This window comes from Pavona decussata, unplaced genomic scaffold (genome assembly GCF_977016875.1).
Source record: "Pavona decussata unplaced genomic scaffold, jaPavDecu1.1 SCAFFOLD_184, whole genome shotgun sequence".
NCBI lineage: Eukaryota > Metazoa > Cnidaria > Anthozoa > Scleractinia > Agariciidae > Pavona > Pavona decussata.
In genome coordinates, this window is record NW_028145593.1 from 1,378,822 (window position 1) to 1,398,004 (window position 19,183).

The 19,183-nt window shown below is 39.7% G+C and overlaps 3 protein-coding genes across 4 annotated transcripts in view; 2 read left to right on the top strand and 1 right to left on the bottom strand.

The window, feature by feature from the left end:
• The window catches only part of LOC146462841 (uncharacterized), a 166,853-nt gene extending 161,858 nt beyond the window's left edge, over positions 1-4,995 (bottom strand). The window contains exons 1-3 of the mRNA XM_085085130.1: positions 4,649-4,995; positions 2,145-3,549; positions 509-1,818 (exon numbers count right to left, since the gene is read on the bottom strand). Coding sequence (XP_084941256.1) covers positions 509-1,818; positions 2,145-3,549; positions 4,649-4,969 — 3,036 coding nt within the window. The 5' untranslated portion in view covers positions 4,970-4,995. The remainder of the gene's footprint in view (positions 1-508; positions 1,819-2,144; positions 3,550-4,648) is intronic.
• Positions 1-19,183, top strand: part of LOC146462844 (uncharacterized) — a 239,352-nt gene that overhangs the window by 128,673 nt on the left and 91,496 nt on the right. The gene's annotated exons all lie outside the window — the stretch shown is intronic.
• LOC146462850 (uncharacterized) lies at positions 5,720-11,967 on the top strand. Its single transcript, XM_085085177.1, has 6 exons — positions 5,720-7,106; positions 7,525-7,572; positions 7,997-8,238; positions 8,864-9,092; positions 9,412-9,464; positions 10,163-11,967. Exons 1-6 carry the CDS (start codon positions 5,924-5,926, stop codon positions 11,126-11,128), a joined length of 2,721 nt encoding a protein of 906 aa, XP_084941303.1. The 5' UTR covers positions 5,720-5,923; the 3' UTR covers positions 11,129-11,967.

The following is a 19,183-nucleotide window of genomic DNA, read 5'->3' on the forward strand; positions in this document are numbered from 1 at the left end:
GCTAGTCTCCTTTCTTTTTTCCGCTAGCAACATTTTTAATTGCACGAATCATAATATTCTTCGTGCCACTCTCCTCCATCTGAGCGCCGGGATTGGGTTCCTGAAACAACAAAACGTTCGTATGCAAGACATGCCTGTAAGGACCCTACAGTGATGACACCGACCACCGACGAAAATGTGATGACACTCTTACTCTATCTTAAACATTTTCTTGTATTTTTCTCTCTTTCTTTCATCACCCAGTAAACTAAACTACTATTTGAGGCATACAAAGAAAGTCTTTTTTATCCTGCAAGGGCATAGTGTTTTTCTTTTTCTCATAACCCTCTTAAACATCGAGAATAAGCTGAAAGATTTTTTTCCATCTGTTTCGGATAATGTTTTCGTCTACGAATTTCACGTGAAGCCATTTCGTATCAAAATACCGCAATTTAATAAACACACAGACGCTTTTTCCAGTCTCTTAATCAAACCATCACCTCTTCCAAAGACGGAAATATTTTCTCACCTCACGCAATTTCTTGTATTTCTCTCCTTTTTCTTTATCATCCAGTGTTTTGGCCAGGTCTTGAAGTGTGTACAGGATATCTTTTTGGTCCTGTGCTGTCATCGTTGTCTTCTCCTCCAACTGTTTTTCGTAAAATTCAAGTGCCTCCCTTTGATATTTCTTGTGAAGCTCTTTCTTACCAAGCGACCGCGACCTGGATAGATACAAGATCTTTTGAAGAATATCTTCTCTTTCGTGACGGGCCAGCTGTTTAAGGTCTGGAGAATTCCAAGCCATTTCGTAAAATCTCAAAGCCTCGATCTTATACCTCTTAATCATTTCTCTGCTTCCAGAGTTGCTCAGCCTTGCGTTGATCTCGTCGATGATTGTTTTGCTGGCGTACGTAAATTCTTTGTCTTCTTCCCACAAGCGCAGATAAAATTCTAAGGCTTCCTTCTGGAACTCTTTCTTCCTTTCCCCACTAAGAATGTCCTCGTAGCTGTGCACGATCCTGTCTCGTACTTCACTGTGGCTGGCATTTCCCAGGGATTTCTCAATCTCCCACGCCTCGGCAAAAAAATCTTCAGCTTCTTCAAATTCCTCCAGAGCTTGGCATATCATACCCAACTGAAAAGCACTTCTTGCAGTGTGGGGATGGTTTCCCAAGACGTCTTTTCTAATCTCATAACCAGTCAAGGCCGGCTTGTAGGCTTTTTCATACTTTTGCTGCCACGCGTAGGCATTAGCAATGTTTCTGTGAAAGAGCGCCAATCGTACCATCCCAGAGCGTTTTATTTCCTTGGAGAGCTCTATGGCCTCTTTGGCCTCTATGAGCTTTATGGCCTCTTGATAACATTTGATGGCATTGTCAAATTCGTTTTGACCTTCATAAGCTGTTCCAATTTGACACATTAACAGTGGAAGATCTAAATGATTATTCGAGCCTGAGAGCTCCTTTCTCATTTCGTAAGCTCTTGTGTAAAACTTCATTGCTTCTTTAGGGTCACCAAGCTTGTTGTAACAGTTTCCGATTGCATTTAAACATCTTGTCGTACTTACGTGATTTTTCAAGAGCTCTTGTTTTATTTCCAGAGAAACAAACAAGTTTTTGAGAGCGCTTGGTGAATTTCCTCTTCTGTAGTAAATTTCTCCTTCCACATACAAATACGAACTTCTAACCTCTCTGTAAAGATTGCTGCTTTTAAATTCATCGTTAAGTGCATTTAGTGAATCCTCCGCCATTTTTAGTATTTCCGTTGCAGTTTTCCACCCTTCGAGACCAAGAACTTGAAAAGCTTCTTGGCATCTCATCTCTGCACGAAGTAAAGAACCTAGATAAACAAGAAAGAAACTCATGACACATCAAATGGCAAATTAATGAGCGTAATTACCCAAATGTCAGAAGTCTCCTTCGACCCGGCTTAACGCTAGGTTAACGTGAGGTCGCTGAATTCGAAGCTGGTTGACTACGTCAAGATTTGAATATAAACTTTCGCCTATGACTATTAATCGGAAGGACCAAGGTTCAAATTCTGTTTGGAGAACTGGGACTCCTTTTCTGCCAGTATTCCTGTGATACTCACGGAATAAAACATCATTCTCGTGTATTACCAGGCTTAATATATACCATTACATTGAACATTACACTTGTTTTTACCTTCCTTTCCGTCTTCCACAATTACGTCTGCCCAGGATTTGAAAATCTTTCTTCTTTGCTTTTCATCAAGCATAGCTTCAAATAAGTAGCACATCATGGCACTTCTGTGAAATTCTGTCGAGACGAGGAGGTAATCCGTCTTGAAAGAAATGTCCAAAGCTAATTCGAAGTTTGGTTTGTCGAGGTCAAACTGCTCCAACACACCCATGTAGTCCACATCCAACATTGACGCAAGGTCTTTCATCTTTTCAATGAATAGATTACTAAACCTACGTTCGGCTTTAGTATAGACCTCCTTGAAGATGTTGCTTCCGACGCTTCTCAGAAAGCTTCGTGTCAAAGCGTGAGTGTCGTAAACGAGGTTTCCTCCCTTCATACTATCGGGATCAACAGAAAGCAACTTACTATTTCTCAAGCCCTCCAGAAGGATGATCGCGTCAGGTGTTTCTGCATCAAGAACGAAAGCAGCTGCCTCCACTGTAAATGGTCTGCAAAACAACGATAATGCAACGGCAGAGTGCCTGAGCGTATTACTGGGGAGTGAAAAGAACATCTTTCTCAGGCATGACAGTTGCCCTTTATCGATTCCTTCCCACTGCTCCGCTTCCTTTACGTCCTTCTCTTCTGCTGATGGAATGTCGTCAGATTCAGCACCAGTCATCTCCTCTTCGATGGTTTCAAGAAGAGTTTTAGCATCGGCTATGTTTTGCCTCAGAATAGCTGCAATGCCATTTAGAAGTAAAGGTTTTCCTTTACATATTTCCACCAGTTTCTCCATTTGATTACTTTTCGTGGAGGAAACTCCACAGGCAATTTGAAGGATCTCCGTAGAGGTTTCTGCATTCAAGGCCTCAATCTCTCTGTGTTCAATGGCTTCCTGGAGGGAGAACGCGTCCTCTTTCTTCTTCTTTTTGTTTTTCTCTATTCGGAAACGACTTCTCGATATCAAAAGAACCTTCAGTTGGGCTTTCCCTTTAATGGCCTTGCATTCAAGGAGCCTATGGAGAAAGCCTTTAAACATGGAGTTCATGCTTTTGGCAACATCGTCATCTCCACCAGAGAACTGGTCCACGTTGTCCAGGAGCAAGAGGACATCGCTTTGTTCTTCTTCTAACACCTTTTGCAGTCGTTCAATGACTGGGTTGTCGTCATATTTTATCACTGTTCTCGTGGAGTCTAATTCGAGCATTATGTGAAAGTAAACGTCCTTCATCTCTGTCACCTCTCTTAGGTCGACAAAAATATGTTTTCGTGGCCATCTGTGACAAATTTCTTTGCCAATAGTTGTTTTTCCAACACCGCTTGATCCGTACAAATTAAGGATCGGCTTCGTCCCACTTAGCTTTGCCATGACGTCATTTAAATCGGTCTCTCTTCCCTTCAATTCCTCTCTTGTATTCGTCTCCTGTGAACAAAGTTTTACAAATCAAAACTAAAACAGGATATACTCTGTAGAACATTTTGCTCATAGGAACTAACAGTCTGATAAAGGGAAACTAGTAGCCTTGAACCCGGCGGTCTCAAGAGTTATCTCCTTAAACGGATCTCCTTAAAGTGTCACGGAGATTAGGTGTGATTTCCAAATCCCCAAAACGGGTTTTTTTAACAGAAACCTAAAAATAATGGTTCAATTTTGCTATAAATTACCACCCAGGTGTACTAAAACTGTCCTGATTGTCTGTCGCCATAGATGGACTGGGTCGGAATGGATTACAACTTGAAAAAGGTAAAGGTGATTTTTTTAAGTTCTCGCATTTCGTCTCCAAAATGCCCTAGAACAGAGCACGAGTCGTCCCTTAAATAATTTAGTATTTTTTTTCTCTCGGTATAAGCTAAGGTATTGTTGAACCATTTTTAACAAAGAAGGTCAAAACCCCCATGACACTTCCCCTTTAATTTTAGCTATGAAATCTAAAACAGTATATCGACTTCAATCCGTTCGTCCAGGGGTGTTGTTGAGGAAGAGGCCGGCCGGAAATCACGATTTTTCTCCAAAGTATTTAGTACTTTAACACGCGTTTTCCACGCTCGACTACTCCTCGATCGCCCTACTCTACCTAGGTATGTTTATTACTGATTCCGTCATAAAACGTTTCGCAAATGTCATCACGTTATGGGTGCGGTTGTTGTTCAATATCCAATGCCTCAAAAGAGTCTACATTTTTTTTTTCCATTTATAAAGCAAACACTCGTGGCAAGCCATCTATCGTCAGTAAATGAAACGCGCATAACATTTGACCGTAAGTAGCCTGTACTGTGCTACTTATTAACGGCTGAGTTCGAAGCCTCAAATCTCTTACTTTCCGGATCGATTATTACAAAATGAATGACCTTAGTTCTTTTTTCGTCCTATTAATTTCCTTAACCGCTGTATTGAATATTTTTTGCACTGTTATTAGCCTGTATACCCTGATTCTTATACTCCCCTGATGCCTCCCCTTTATTCGGTGATCGACATTACAATTATCCCTAAGTATAGTCAACAGAATTAGCCATTAGCCTACCTTTTGACGAGCGAGTTTGAAATTTTCAATCCTTTGCTTGATTCCATCTTTCTTGGAGGCCTTTGGAGCAACAAAGCTCTCTAACACAGTCAGATTGTCACCAGACAAAAGTCCTTGGCTTGCAAATAGGAGAAGACATGAATACAAATCCCGATCGTGCTGAGCTTCAAACGTTCCCTTGAAAGTGTTCTTTATGGATTTAACTACAGTTTCAAGTTCTGCTGTGTTCAATTCTTCTGCCACGGCTCTCAAAAGCTCGTCCAAATGAGGAGAGATGTCTTTGATTGTCGAATCGGTTTGGAGTGGTTTTGGCGACGCCATCTTCAATTCTTTCGATGTCGTGACTTTGACTTCCGCAAAGCATTAAATTTAAGCAGAAGTCACTGAATAAACAAACAATGTCTAGATGAATTTAGATGTCAGATAAGATAGAGATATGATATAAACGAACAAGAAAAATTATAAGCGGGGTACAAACTGCTTCAAATTGAATTGACGAAACTCACAGAAAGTATAGAATATTGTTGGGTTTTGCGACCTGATAAACTGTAAAATTAAAACAACGATTAAGACATAACAAAATTTCATGAATTTTAATAAGCGTTCTGATTCCCTGAATTTACTTAATTAAAACACAGATTTCTGGGAACTGGATGAGCGTGTCATTTAAGTTCCCCCAGATGTCCTCAAGTAGAAGGAAGTGAATGGCATTAATATTCTTCATTTCACAGAAAACGACAGTTCAATACTTAACTAATTCCACACAGAGAGGGCAATGCCGGCAGGGAGATTTTTTCACTGATAAGACCTTTATTCAGTTTATAACTCACAAAATCAAAGGGTTGTCACGCAATCTTTTTTACAACAAAAATCGCTAGATGTCAAATACGTCAGATATGTCGTCTCTTCTACCTTTTTTTTAATAGCTCTTGCTCGTTTAATAGGGGAATTAGGTTGTTCACACGTAAAGGGGATTTAATTGTGATGTGATCTTTGCGGTGATTTGGATGAAATTTGAAATTGCCTGTGTGCGATTTTCGCTGCACACGATTTCACGGCCATTGGTTCAATCAAGAGAAAATAAGGGACAGAGAGGGACATTGAGGGCGTTGGCCGGGATATGTCGATTCCACTAAAGTTATTTTTAGTTTTAGACAGAAAAGGAAGTCTGTTTTCCTAGACGTCCGCACAAAGTACAACCTCGATCTGAGGGTCGATCTGAGGTTGTCAGTGAAAATAATGGCGGATTGCGTGGAAGGCTATTGAAGATTCAATATGCCCCTTCCACGCACAATATACCGACGTTTAGACTTCGGCATCAATGTAGGTGATAGTATTGAAAGGGCCCCAAGTCAAATAACCTGTGAAAAGCCCGATAATGTTCAGGAGGGGAGTTCTTCTGGGAGAAAGAGGAAGATCGAAGATGTGCCGTACGGCGAACACGTGCCAGTAAGAAAAAGTCTCAGACTTGCTATAAAAGCTTTAAAATCCGTTCTATCCAAGAGATGCAAGCAGGCCGAAGAACGGTCGTATGAAAATACCCTCGCAGAGCTTAATAAATCCAGCGAAGTGCAGATCTTAAAAGAACTCGAAACCAGCATCTCGCACCTCGACGGTTCGCTACAGTGCGAACTGGAAGCAATATCGGGTCATCAAAGCACTGCAGCTCTTAGCGTTTATCCTCAAAAGGAGAAGAGTTACAGGAAAGACCTTGGAAGTTTCCAGCCAGTTCGATTACTGTTCAGTCCTTCTGGACATTACAAGTTTCAAGTTTTTATTTACAGAACACTCGAGGAAGGAAAAATTGATTTGAGAGACAAGGTGGCTGTGGAACGTGTGGTCGAAAAAATACGACTGAATTCTGGGTTTGCAATGTGTCCTGGTATAGTGGATTACGATGCCATAATATCGGACATACGCATTCAACCTTCCAATGTCAAAGAAGAAATTTGGCCGTGGCGGCACGTGAGCGCAATTAAATGTAAGTTGTGGCACAAACCCCGCAAGCAGCAGTTGAGCGAGGGAATGCCAGAGAGTGTGGCTGATGTGTGTGGCGAATGCAAGTTGGTTCGAAGGAAAATGCTCGTTTTGCGGGACAAGAGGAAAAGCCTTGACGAAAATGATCGACTGCAAAGGCAACAGGCCTCATCTAAGGTACGACTGTCTGTTTTGAGCCCAGAAAGTCAGGAAGCGCGGCAGGAGAATGTGCGGAGAGAGAGGAAAAATTATCGCCGAATAGCTGAGAGAATGATCCAAAGGAGCTCTGTGGCAGTAAATGAGAAACAAAACAGCGAGCTGGTAACACTCATCAACTGTTTGGAATCCTGCAAGGAAGGCCAAGAAGGCCTCGCTAAAGTGTTCAACGAAGCTGACAGCCACAAACCTGGAAGCGGAGCTGTTATTCGTGAAATGTGGCAAATGGAAAAAGCAGCTTTTTTCAAAGATCAGCGCAAGAACGGTAGGCTTAAACATAACTGCTATAATTCATTTTATTTTTATTACATATCAAGAGCAGCGAGAGCGTTAGAGGTTTTATTTCGGTCTGAACAACTTCGTGTTTTCCTTTTTAAGATGTCCTTCATTTTTCTCCAACATCATACGTTTTTTATTAGATATCTTGACGTAAGACTTAGTGTAAATTCATAAAAAAGCAGCTGTTAGGGCTAAATCTTATTAGTTTGTACAACACACGTCTTTGCAAAGGTTTTAAATCAAGTGTTACATAAGTTTAGTGTAAATTTCATTTTGGTATTAGAAAATGTTCATTTTCTTTGGAAATTGCCACAGACTGACTAGTAAGTAATTTCTGTGAGTGAGTAATTCTTAATTAAATACATTGGCAACATATTACTAATACTCTAACCATTGGTTTTTAGAAACTGGAAAACAAGGCAACAGGTGGTCATCAGCAACTATCAGAATTGGTGGGTTTTCCGGAGTAATAGTTTTTATATACAACATTTGAAATAAAACTAACTTAAAAAGAAGTGATACCAGACCTAAAATGGCTGTGTGAAGATTTATTTTCGCAGCAGATCTGACTGAAGGCGAAATGACGAAACTGGTAGAAAATAAATGATAATTTGTGTAATTTATTTTAAACATAAAGTTATTACAAGTGGTCTTGTTGGATGCAAACTTGATCATGATTTACCAACTCTCTCATCCCTGACAATTAAATCATAATACTGATATGTTTGGTGTGTTTTGATTTTCTGCAATCCCAGGCAACTACTTCATGAAATCAATGATAATTATACCCCTCTAAAAAATCGAAGGACAGTTTTGCCTGGAGTTTTTGCATTGTTTTTAATTATAATTATTATTGTGTGCTTTGTTTACATGTAGCTCTGGCTGTTTACACCAGAAGTCCTACTGCATTTCGTGCAGTTAGAAGTCTTGGCATCCTCCAGCTACCTTGCTGCAAAGAACTGCAACGAATTGTCAGTAAGAATGCAGATGGGCCAGGGATTCATGAGAGCTATATTGCCCATCAAAGTCAAGTGTATGAACAATTTTGTGCTAAAAAAGTTGAATCTGGAAGGAAGAGACCACTGGGTGTTGGAGTTCTCATCTTCGACGAGACAAAGGTCAGGAGATGTCGTGAGATTGAAATGATTAGGAAGAATGTTAAGCATTGATTTCAGACTGGTGAAATGTCAAAGAGATAATCAAAAGTTTTTTGAATATCAGAGAGAATAATTTAAGTTGGCAATTAAAAATGAAAAAAGTTTACTTTTCTAGGTGGAAGATTGATTGATTGATTGATTGATTGATTGATTGACTGCATTACTGAGTCGATTGATTGATTGAGTGAGTGATTGATTGATTGAGTGATTGTCATTCAGTGAAAAGTTAAGGCAAATTTTCTTTCCTTCAAGTGTTACAACCTTGTTTAGATGTACATGTATTGTCAGTAACTGGCACCTTTTTGGAATAATGGCATTCAATCTTGCTATAATTGAAGGGGTGCGTGAAATAAGGCCCTAAGTGACTTTTGACGTAAGGTCAAATTCTCCTTTTGTTTCTCAAGCGAATGCATGGAAATTTGGAAGGAGAATCTATCAATTTATCAGAAGTCACTTAGGGCTTTTTTCCAGGCACCTCTTCAATTATACAGCCATTACATTCTTTATTCAGAGACTTCACTGGTATTGTTAGCATGTACTAATTCAATTCTCTTTCAATCATGTACTTTTTTGGCGGTTCCCTTAGCAACGATACATGATCAGTGCTCTCCAAGAACATGCAAGGAAGCTTCCATTGCCTGCTGATACATCAATGGTGGAAATGACCAGTAACTACTTGGAGGCTTGCCACCTCATCTTTGAGAAGGGTATATTGAGCCATATGACTATTTCACCCAAATACCAACGTGTTCTTGAAAACATCGAGAAGGGCTTCAGCTTCTTTAAAGACTGGTTCACATGTCATCAAGGCACTGGTGAGAGAACTAAGACTTAAATTTCTCTCAGGGAATCCCATGGAGTGATTTCAACTAATGTCTTGCTGTCCTCTCTGTACGTAACCAACTGTATTTTTGCTGGCTTGATGACCATGCATAAAAAGTCAGTTGATTTATAACAGGAAGGAAGAGACTTGTTTTGTAAAGTATGATGCATATGTCATTCAGTCATAGTATCAGCTAGCGTAGGGAAAACTTGCAGTACATATAATTCATATGACATATAGATCTTAATATTAATTCACATTTAAACATTAATTAAATTAATTAAGTTTCCTTTTTTTTTTCCATTCTTCAGAGTATCCCAATAACAGCAAGCAAGCTAGACAAAGCAAGTTCTTAGCCTGGCAGGTAGAAAGATGTAAAAAATTATGGTACATACACTGTAAGACAACAAAATTCTTGAAATCCCATTGTTTCTTTAATTCGCAGTCAATATTTGTTTGAATGCCAGTGCTGGCATTCAAACTGTCCACTCTTGAATACAATTTGTATGTCATAGACCCTGACTGTGTATTAGCATGCAGCGCCCATCTACTTAATTAAGTCAACAGAAAAATCCAATTATTCAAATCATACCATTGTACCGATTAACAGACCAAATTAGATAATATTAAAATAGTTCTACACAGTAAGAGGGTGTAAATTAGTCCAAACTAAGAAAAGTAATTGGATGAAACAAATCAAAACCGTTTTGCAAAATTGATCTATAATCAAAAACCCTGTTCTCCCATTGCCAAAATTAGATACCATCTGCATGCATGTGGTTGATCATTATGTTGACAGAGTGGAATGTTCTTACCTGACTCACATTTCCATTTATTTTAATCTGCCCAACAATTAAGAGTTTAATAAACCAGCAGATCTTGGCCCGGTTAAATTCAAAATGATTTCTAGACTCCTTAAAAAGGTGTTCCCATGTTCTACATTCAGAAATACAACTGATAACACTTACAAGAAATATTACTTTTCAAATGTGTTGCTCATTCCAAAAAATTACCATAATTTTTTACACAAACAAGACTTGTAATCCAGATCTTTTTTTGCAGACCTGGGACCTTTTGAGATTTATGGTTTATGGCTTCCTGCACTTCAGTCAGTGGTTCATTGCAGCCTATCCTGATTATTTCATCAGCCCACTCAAAATAAATGGGAGTGCCATTGAATCAATTTTTAGTGTCCTGAAATTTACTGCTGGTGGAAACCTTTCTGCGAGCAACTATGGATCTTTTCGTGGAAGAGTCATTACTGGCAGAGAGGTTATCACCAACAGCAATTCAGAGCGTGGTTATCGTGATGATGTCATCCTGGTGTCTGGATCGGTTACATCAAGTAGTGAGGCCTCAAGAATGTCATACTCTGTGCGACTGATTTATGATCCTTTTGGTCTTAATGAGATGAAGCAGTTCTGCTTCTCAGCAAACCTCAGTCAGTCAACTATTGGTGGACGTCTAGGAAGCAACGCATGCACCATCATTGCGTCATTGGTAGGATACCAGTTTGTCAAACTTGCCCTGCCAGAGCCAACCTTGAGCATCTTACCAAGTCAGTGGTTTGAAGTTATTGTTGACTCAATGGTTGAGGGTAATGCTCTTCATGACCTTCTTTTTGATGGGGAGGCCAGAAACCTTGACATTGAAGATGCCGTTGAGAGCTGCGGAAATGATCTGCACATTGCTCATTATGATCAACCCATCGGGTTTGATTTGCGCTCTGGAGATTTGTCACCCCTTGTCCAGTCACTGCAAACTCGAGCGGCCTGTCATCAAAGGCAAGTTGCTGTTCTCATCTCAGGCTGTGAAAGTGTGGCACTTCTGATCTGGGAGACTGGGGCCTTTGCCATTGTTGACTCTCATACTCATGGTCAGTATGGAGCCATCATCTGCTATGCACCAGCAGGGCAGACTAGCAGTAGTGATATTGTGACATCATGGCTTTCCAAGATGGTCCAGAAATACTTTAATGGATCTTTAGGTTTATGCACCCTTACATTTGTTACATATGACTGTACATGACTAGGTTGCCGAGCCAGCTGGGCCAGCTTTTAAAACTGGTGTCATTTGTAAAACTCACGTTGTAGACTTATGTTTTATAGGATCACAAAAAATATAAGGGTCTCTGGGGGAAACACACAAAGTCAAATACCTGCTTTAGGAGAAACAAATATTCATAGGGGTTGCCTTGATGCAGAGGTGACTTCAGACAGTGCATGTGCATGATACAGTAGCCAAACAAGTGGAGGAAATAAATCGCATAAGCTAGCCTAAGGATATAAACTTTTGTTCACAGCATTTTTGTATCTCTAGTTTCTAGGGTATACATTTTACAGTACTGTTTGTTTCCTGTGCGAACCCTTATACTTGTAGTTGTCAAAATTGTAATACCATAACACACAGTTATAGGGGGCTTAATTAGCTTCCAACAATGCATGTAGATTCTAATTGATATGGTGCTTACTAGGGTTGAAATGCTAGCTGGTTCACTAAACAATTCTTATTTCTTTTGATTTATTTGTGCCTTCTAGTAAGTCCATGGAGAAGTTGGGGTACATGTAACTCTAAGGAGCAAATATCCATGTTCATATGTTTATAGTTCTAGCATGCAATATTCAGTCTTCACTAGAAGAGGGCTGGTGGTCAATGGTGATTTTGCCTTGTACATTTGTAACTATTCACCCAACATCAATTATTGGAAATGCAGGCCAAATAGACTTCTTGTTCAGCTTAAAATTCATGACTGCCTAAGGCATAGTTAGTGGTGTTGGCCAAGGTTTATTGTACATAACATTTTAATGTTTTACATTTTGTTATAGGTTTAATTTAGTATCAGAAAAGTTTGTTATAGTTAGAATTGCTTCTGATCGATATAACTGGTTTGTAATATTATAACACACAAGTTGAGAATGAGAAATTCAGACTGGTTCCTTTCTGGTGGCACGTACAGTAACTGTTGTGAATTTTTTCCATGGTATGGCACTATCATTCCTTGTGTAGAATGCATATCGGACAACTGAAGGACCACTAATAGCTGAATTGTCCAGTCAAAAAATAAACTTGAACGAATTAAACACCAAGAAAGTATGTATTGGTAAACAAGTGTACATATGTATAGCCTGCGTAGCTGGCGGTATTGTAGGCACGCGCAAAATAAAGTCTTCGCGGTACCATTGGAGCCGCTAAAAGCGAGCGGCGAAGCCATGAGGGGAATGGGGAGGGGCTTCGCCACTCGCTTCTAGCGGCTCCTCAGTGACTGCCAAAACTTTCTTTCGCGCGCGCTAACAATACCGCCAGCCTACGCAGGCTAGTACATGTATGTACATGTAGTTACAGTCTTTGCTTTTACAAGTCTGGTATATATACTTAATTATTTTAAATGATAGGGTCTCTGCAATAACAGTGAAGAGGTCAAGTACCATAAACTTTAAGTTTTTTAACAAGCAGGGATCAAAAATTCTAGGCTTGTTTTAGTATGTGAAAGTAACAAATAACAGATTACTCTTGTCACTGTAGGGAATGCTACTAATTTATACCATACACACATGATGTCCAAAAACTTTTCATGTTTTGCTAACTAAAGAGTTTTTTCAATGGTTGATGTTTACTGTATCACTTTTAATTCCCCATCCATAGACCCAATATTTTAATGTACAAAATACTCCAATGTTGTAATAGATGTACTGTAGAACAGGAATAAAGTGCAAAATTTTATTTAGGCAGATTTTTATTGAACAACAGGAAAGAAAGGAGTTGAGTACATACAAAATGAAAATATTACACAACTTAATATATAAATTATGTACATGTATGATCAGAAGGTAATAAACCTTGACCTTCTACAATGTAACAAAACAACTGAGAATATCTAAAATTGCTTGTTTGAGATATTTCCTTGGGTCTTTGAATCCCAAGATGGATCAAAATCAAGTTTCTCCTTTCTTAACCAATACATAATCCACCAAACAAGTCATGCAAATTGACCAAAATGATAACCATTTGGGAATTTGTCTAGAAGTTGAATATTTTATCCTGTCTAGTAACATAAGAAATGTATGGAGACAATTAACCCTTTAAGCCCCAGTATCAACATGAAAATTCTCCTCAATGGTCTTTGTTTATTTTTTAAGACAAGTTAGGAGAAGTTGTTTCAACATCAAGACAATTTATCTTTGGTGATCATTTCCTTTATTCTCATGACCTGTATGTCAGATTATGTAGTGATATTGTAAGGAGAAACAAGAGGCTGATCACTATTGGGGGCTTAAAGGGTTATGGGGAATTTTTGTCCCCACCATAGGGCTTAAAAGGTTAATAATATGCACATCACCTGGCAGGTTCCTCTTAGGATTGGTGCTTGGGAAACAAAGGAATATGTTAATGAGGAATATGTTAATGACCTTGGGAACCACAGGAACTGCCATGTTAACGAACATACATAAGGGGTTTGTAAGGGTAGGACAATTCAAAACTTCATCGGAGGATTAACAGGGTACAAGATAAATTTACAGGACTGATTGAGTTAAATTGTCAATAACTGTGTGCACTGGAAAATGGAATCCAGGGGAATTCCTCTCGTAAGATTTCCCCTTCACCAAATAGGTGGCCTGTGGTTTACTAGGAGTTGACCCAAGAAGAAAGCCGATGACGTATACACATGTATGCATAACTGACACTTCCTCACTAGACAAAATATACAGGTATATCCTATCTCTTTTTAGCAACGCTAAATGTTTTGAGATTATCTCTCAGGGATTGGTCAGCTTCTACAACTTTACCTGATGTGGCCAAGTCCTTTTCAAATTTCCCTCTGAAGAATTCCTTTGTTCTGGTGTTGCACAGTTTATGAAGCATATCACTGTACACCTTGTCAATCACATTAGACTTGACATCCTTAGTTGATGCTCCACACTTCTCTGCTGACCATTTGAATGATTTCAACAATTGTTCATCATTGTAAACATTGAAGTGTACAACTTCCAAAAAGTTACTCTTGTGTTTCTTTAAGCTTCGCTCATTCACATATTCTCTGATATTCAAATCTGCCTCTCTTACAAAGTTTAGAAATTCTTTTTTGACAAAGGTCAAATGACCTTCATCAAGAATATTGAGAGCCTCTGGAACATGGCTTTTGTCTGTTTCTTTCAGCTTAATGAGAAAATCGAGCTCCATTTCCATTTGGCTTCTACTGTCAGGTGTCGTTTTTCTTTTCCCTTTCTTTTCTGATAAAGTATCTTTTCTCAGTTTTATCATTTGGCAAAGAGCTGCACCAGACATTCGATATAAGGCGACATCATCCTCAGGTGTAATATCCTGGTGAATATCAAGCGGCTGAGAAAAATTGTAAGACTCTGTCTGTGCAAAATCATAAACTAGGGAATGCAAAATGCCTGTGACTGCTCGAATCGTACTCGATGAATATTCATTTGCCAAATCGTTGAACACTGCATTGCATACCTTTGAATTATTGGATGAACTATCCAGGTAGCTGTTCAAACTTTTCATCCAGCGCAATGACAAGTGAGCCTTTCTGTCTTTTTTAACGGCCTTTGCAATTTCTGAAACGAGTTGTACGTAAAATGAGAACATATGGTGTACTAGATCACGAAGTTCATTGTAGCGATCATCAAGAATTTCCTCAATAAGCTGACGATGTGTTTTGTAATGCTTCATAACGTACTGCTTTGCGAGTCTTTCTGACACAAATTTCCAACACATGGGACGTTTGCCTTCTAGCTTTTTACCGAGCTCATCCAGTTCGTTCCTGGTGAGCGCCTTTGGTTTTTTCTTTCCACGCTGTGATCTTCGATTCTGGCTTTGTTTGGGCGCATTGCTCGAATTGGCACTTTCACTTTTGGCAACGCGAGCACTCCTCCCCTGTTTGCCACCAGAGCACTCTTTTCCTTTTTGTTTCTTATTTTTATACGTCTTTCCTCTCCTACTGCCTGCTGATGTCGAGGGTTCCCCAACATAATCACTGTCCGTGTCGCTTTTGCTACCATCGTGCGAAGAAATATCACCTGAATCGCTGCCCGTTTCGGACTCAATTTCTGCGCTAAAATCTGATATGCCCGCCAGCGAGTCGTTTGAATCTGAAGAAATTGTGGAGCATATTTCCCACTGTGAATTCTCGCTCCAGAAATACCATTTCCCTACTTTTCGGAAGTCGTTTTCATCGACAAAACTTATCTCAACGCTGTCCGCCATTATTTTGCTTTGACTAACCACATCAGATCGAGGTTAGCCTTCATGCGGACGTCTCGGAAAACAAACTTCCTTTTCCGTCTAAAACTATTTATAACTATAGTGGAATCGACATATCCCAAGGCGTGGACTGGGAGCCTCCCTCTCTGTCCCTTATTTTCTCTTGGTTCAATAAAAAGAAAGAAAGAATAAGGCCCCGTTTATATGAAGAAAAGTTGTCTCGGGTAAGAGGGTCGCCCTCTCTGCCAAGTTAACTTCAGATACGTAGGTCGCCTTCAAACAACGATGAAACAAACCAAACGAAGATTAGTTACTCGTGAAATGTATGCATGACACTTTGCAAATCAAACTCCTTACATACCTAAGTTGTTTTGGTCCTTCCTATCAGGGGGTCCTTTTGAACTGGCTTCTTATCGTTTGACTTGCGGTACTAAATGGTCCTTCACGAACATGAGCTCCTCACGGTGCTTGGTAACTTCACGCATAGTCACGGGCACATCACGGTATATGATGAAATCTTGCTTAAGATTCTTCGAGTTATTGGCCTAAACGTTTTTTTCAGGACGGTGCCTACTAATAAAAAAGTATTTTTGTGTGGTTTATGACTGTACGGGAAAGCAGATTTTAGCAAAGGCTATTGAAATCCAAAACGAAAATCTGGGGTAGCCACGCATTTTTTAGAGATAATTAAACAGCAATTATTGTCTCTGAAAAATGTATGGTTACCTCCAAATTTTCGTTCTGGATACTAAGAGCAGTTGGTAAGTTCTGCTTTCTCCGCATAGTTTTAAACCGCACAAAAATATCCTTGTATTAGTAGGCACCACCCCAATCTCGCACCACCAACAAGAAAGCCGAGTATCTTGAGATGCGCAGAACGTATGCGCAGTAACAAAAAAAGGCACCGTCCTTACTACGTAAAATCAAATGCAAGGCTGATCAGACAGCTAAAATAATTTTATTGCCCAATATTTCGGAGCCATTTTCGTTCCCATCGCTGTTCTATTAATTTGTGTGTGATGCTGTCCGTTGAAAGTGAAAGTATTGTAAGTAAGGATCATGCGAATGAGATCACAGAGTCTGGTTGTCTGGATAATGGGATTTAAAACTCTTATGTCCAGATATTTACTACAGGCTTGAATTCCGTCTTTGTGAGGTATGTTGGTATAAAGAGAAGATACATGAAGGGTACTCAAGAAAATTAAGGCATGGAACTCTAGTTATTTACCGAAAGAACGAGGGGGTGGTCTATCTTCTGAAGATTTAGACGTACCATCGTGAGACTTAAGCGGCATAATATGGTTGCAAATGCCAACATATTGACATACAAGACGTAGGTATATTAGGTCACGTGACCTGTTACAGTCGCAACATTCCCGAAAACTTTTGAGCAAAAATGGCACAACTTTTTATTGCCTCCAGGAGGCTGCCTATAGTTTTATAACTTTGCAGCTGTAAGACACTTCATTTCTGTACCCGGGCCTTTTTAAAAATTCTCTCAGTTTTAAAAATAAACGGATAACTTCACTTTGAAGGGACTGGGAACTAGTGAAAATAGCCGTTAATTTTCAAAATTAAAGGAGTTTTTAAAAGGCCCGGGCACAGAAATGAAGTGCCTAATACTCGCAAAGTTTTAAAACTACGGGCAGCCTCCAGAATACAATAAAAAGTGGTGCCATCTTTGCTGGAAAGTTTTCATGAATGTTGCGGCCGAAACAGGTCACGTGACCTAATTTACATACATCGTGCATGTCAATGTGATGACATTTAGAAGCATATGACGCTTCTGAAGTCTCATGATGTTCTGGTTAAATCTTCAGAAGATAGACCACCCCCTTGTTGTTTCCAGTAAATAACTAGGGACCCATGCCTTAATTTTCTTGAGTAACGAGTGGTGAAAATTTTGATTCAGCTACAATGAATGTGAGATGATTTGGTGAGTTGCTCTGTGTGTTAATCAATTGATTTTGTAAAACTTATTGGTCTCAAGTCGTGTACTAAATTGATTAGTTGTCTAGGTTTGCAATGGCTGTATTTAAACCATAGCTTAGTAAAAGTTGCGTTAAGCGTTTAGAGCAGTTCAGAAAAGTGTTTTTCTCAAGTTCGCCGATGAAGATCACGGTTTCAATTTAGCCTCGTCTTGCTTTTTGTGAACAACAAAATCTTATCAAAGTTTCTACAAGTTTTCTGATTTACCCGCTTGGATCCAGCTGTTCAAAGGGTGAATAACGTTGTCTAGTGGCCGGAAACAAATAAAACGTATCATTGTATTATGCTCCTCCATCGTTGTATCCTCAGGGTAAGGATTTATTCATTATTATTGTATGGCAACGGCTAGTACATGTAAAAAGGCATAGGACGATTGAAAGCACGTTTGTACATTTCAGAACAACAAATACGGACTTCTTTTATTGCGAGGCATTATTCGATGACTATCATGACGACGACAATGATTATTAATTACTAAAGTCGTGTGCTCTTCCGCAAGCTAGGAATAAATGGGGTATTCGTTACTATCTAGTGACGTTGCCTTCTGAGGTGGAGTTGCTGCCGCGAATGTTAACGACAGTTCACACCTAAACTAACGTGTTTATTACGCTAAAATTGAGGAGAACTTTTGGATCATTTTTTGTTTCTGGGCAACCGAGCTCGAATCATGGTAATCGAGCACGAGAACCATCTCGAGCTCGATTTGTAATCCACCTCTCAATATCGTACTCCATTTGCGGTAGATCGAGTACAGGTCTATTCGAGCTCGAAATCGCCTTCGAGCTCGGTTATCTTCATCGAGCTCTACATCCATATCGAGCACCGTTACTTATCGACCTCTGATGACTGTGCTCGATTAGGGGGTGTATCGTGCTCGAATAGATTTGAGCTCGATATCACTCAGACTTCCAGCTCCGCCTAATATCGAGCTCGGTAAAAAATCCACCTCAAATTGTTGTCGATGTTCCGTTATTTTCCGGGGTAGGGGGGAGGGGTGGGGGGGGGGGGGGGACAGAGAACGTTTAATCGAGCTCGATCTATTTTTTATTTCTCTTTTACAGAAAAAAAAAATGAATGAAAAATATAGTTTTTTTTCTTTAATAAATTGTGTGATTTTTCTCTTTGTCCCTTTCTCCAATAATTGTTCACTCGAGTTTATTATTATTGCCGGATTACGTTCAATTTACCAGCATTCCTTGACACATGGATCGCACTGTCGACTCGTCCCAGACTCCCAGACAAAAAGCCTGAAGACTCTGGGTACGAGATTGGCTGGGTAAAAAATTGCAGAAAAATCAATCAAACGACATTCTCGTTCCCAGAGCCTTCTGTTCCTCTCAGCCGGCGGGGTCTTTGCACGAGGGAAAGGAGGTTAGAAAGGAGGCCACTTGGTCCTCATGTCCAGCCTCCAGCGGCTAAGAGGACCAGGCGGCTCTGGGAACGAGAAGGCAGCAAACGAGCGATTCTGGAAAGATCCGTTGAGACATCGATTTAGACTGTTAAACAATGAAAAACTCCGGGAAGTAAAATAGTACAACCAGAACTCATCCTCGTTCCCAGAGCCTACGATCTTTTGGTGAGCGGTTGGATCGTTCAACAATAACAATAAATAAATAAATAACTAAAATAAATAAATAAAAAATGTTGGGCTCTTCGGTCAGAACTCACCAGGTATGGGCATGCGCAATTTAACCAGAAGTCCGACATTTTTTTGATATTTTTTTTCTGGTTCGTTTTTTGACCGCTGGTCAGAGGGAACGAAGACTCTGGGTACGAATTTATGGGATATCATATTGTATTGATGACTTTCCTTCACTTCCTTAAATGGATTAGCTCCTATTTGACCACATCTCGACATACTACGTTTTGGCAAGCAACTTGCGT

Coding starts and splice junctions, on each gene's coding strand:
- LOC146462850 (XM_085085177.1), top strand. CDS start 5,924: ATGCCCCTTCCACGCACAATATACCGACGTTTAGACTTCGGCATCAAT. Junction 7,107..7,524: donor CAAAGATCAGCGCAAGAACG/GTAGGCTTAAAC, acceptor ATTGGTTTTTAG/AAACTGGAAAACAAGGCAAC. Junction 9,465..10,162: donor GCAAGTTCTTAGCCTGGCAG/GTAGAAAGATGT, acceptor CTTTTTTTGCAG/ACCTGGGACCTTTTGAGATT.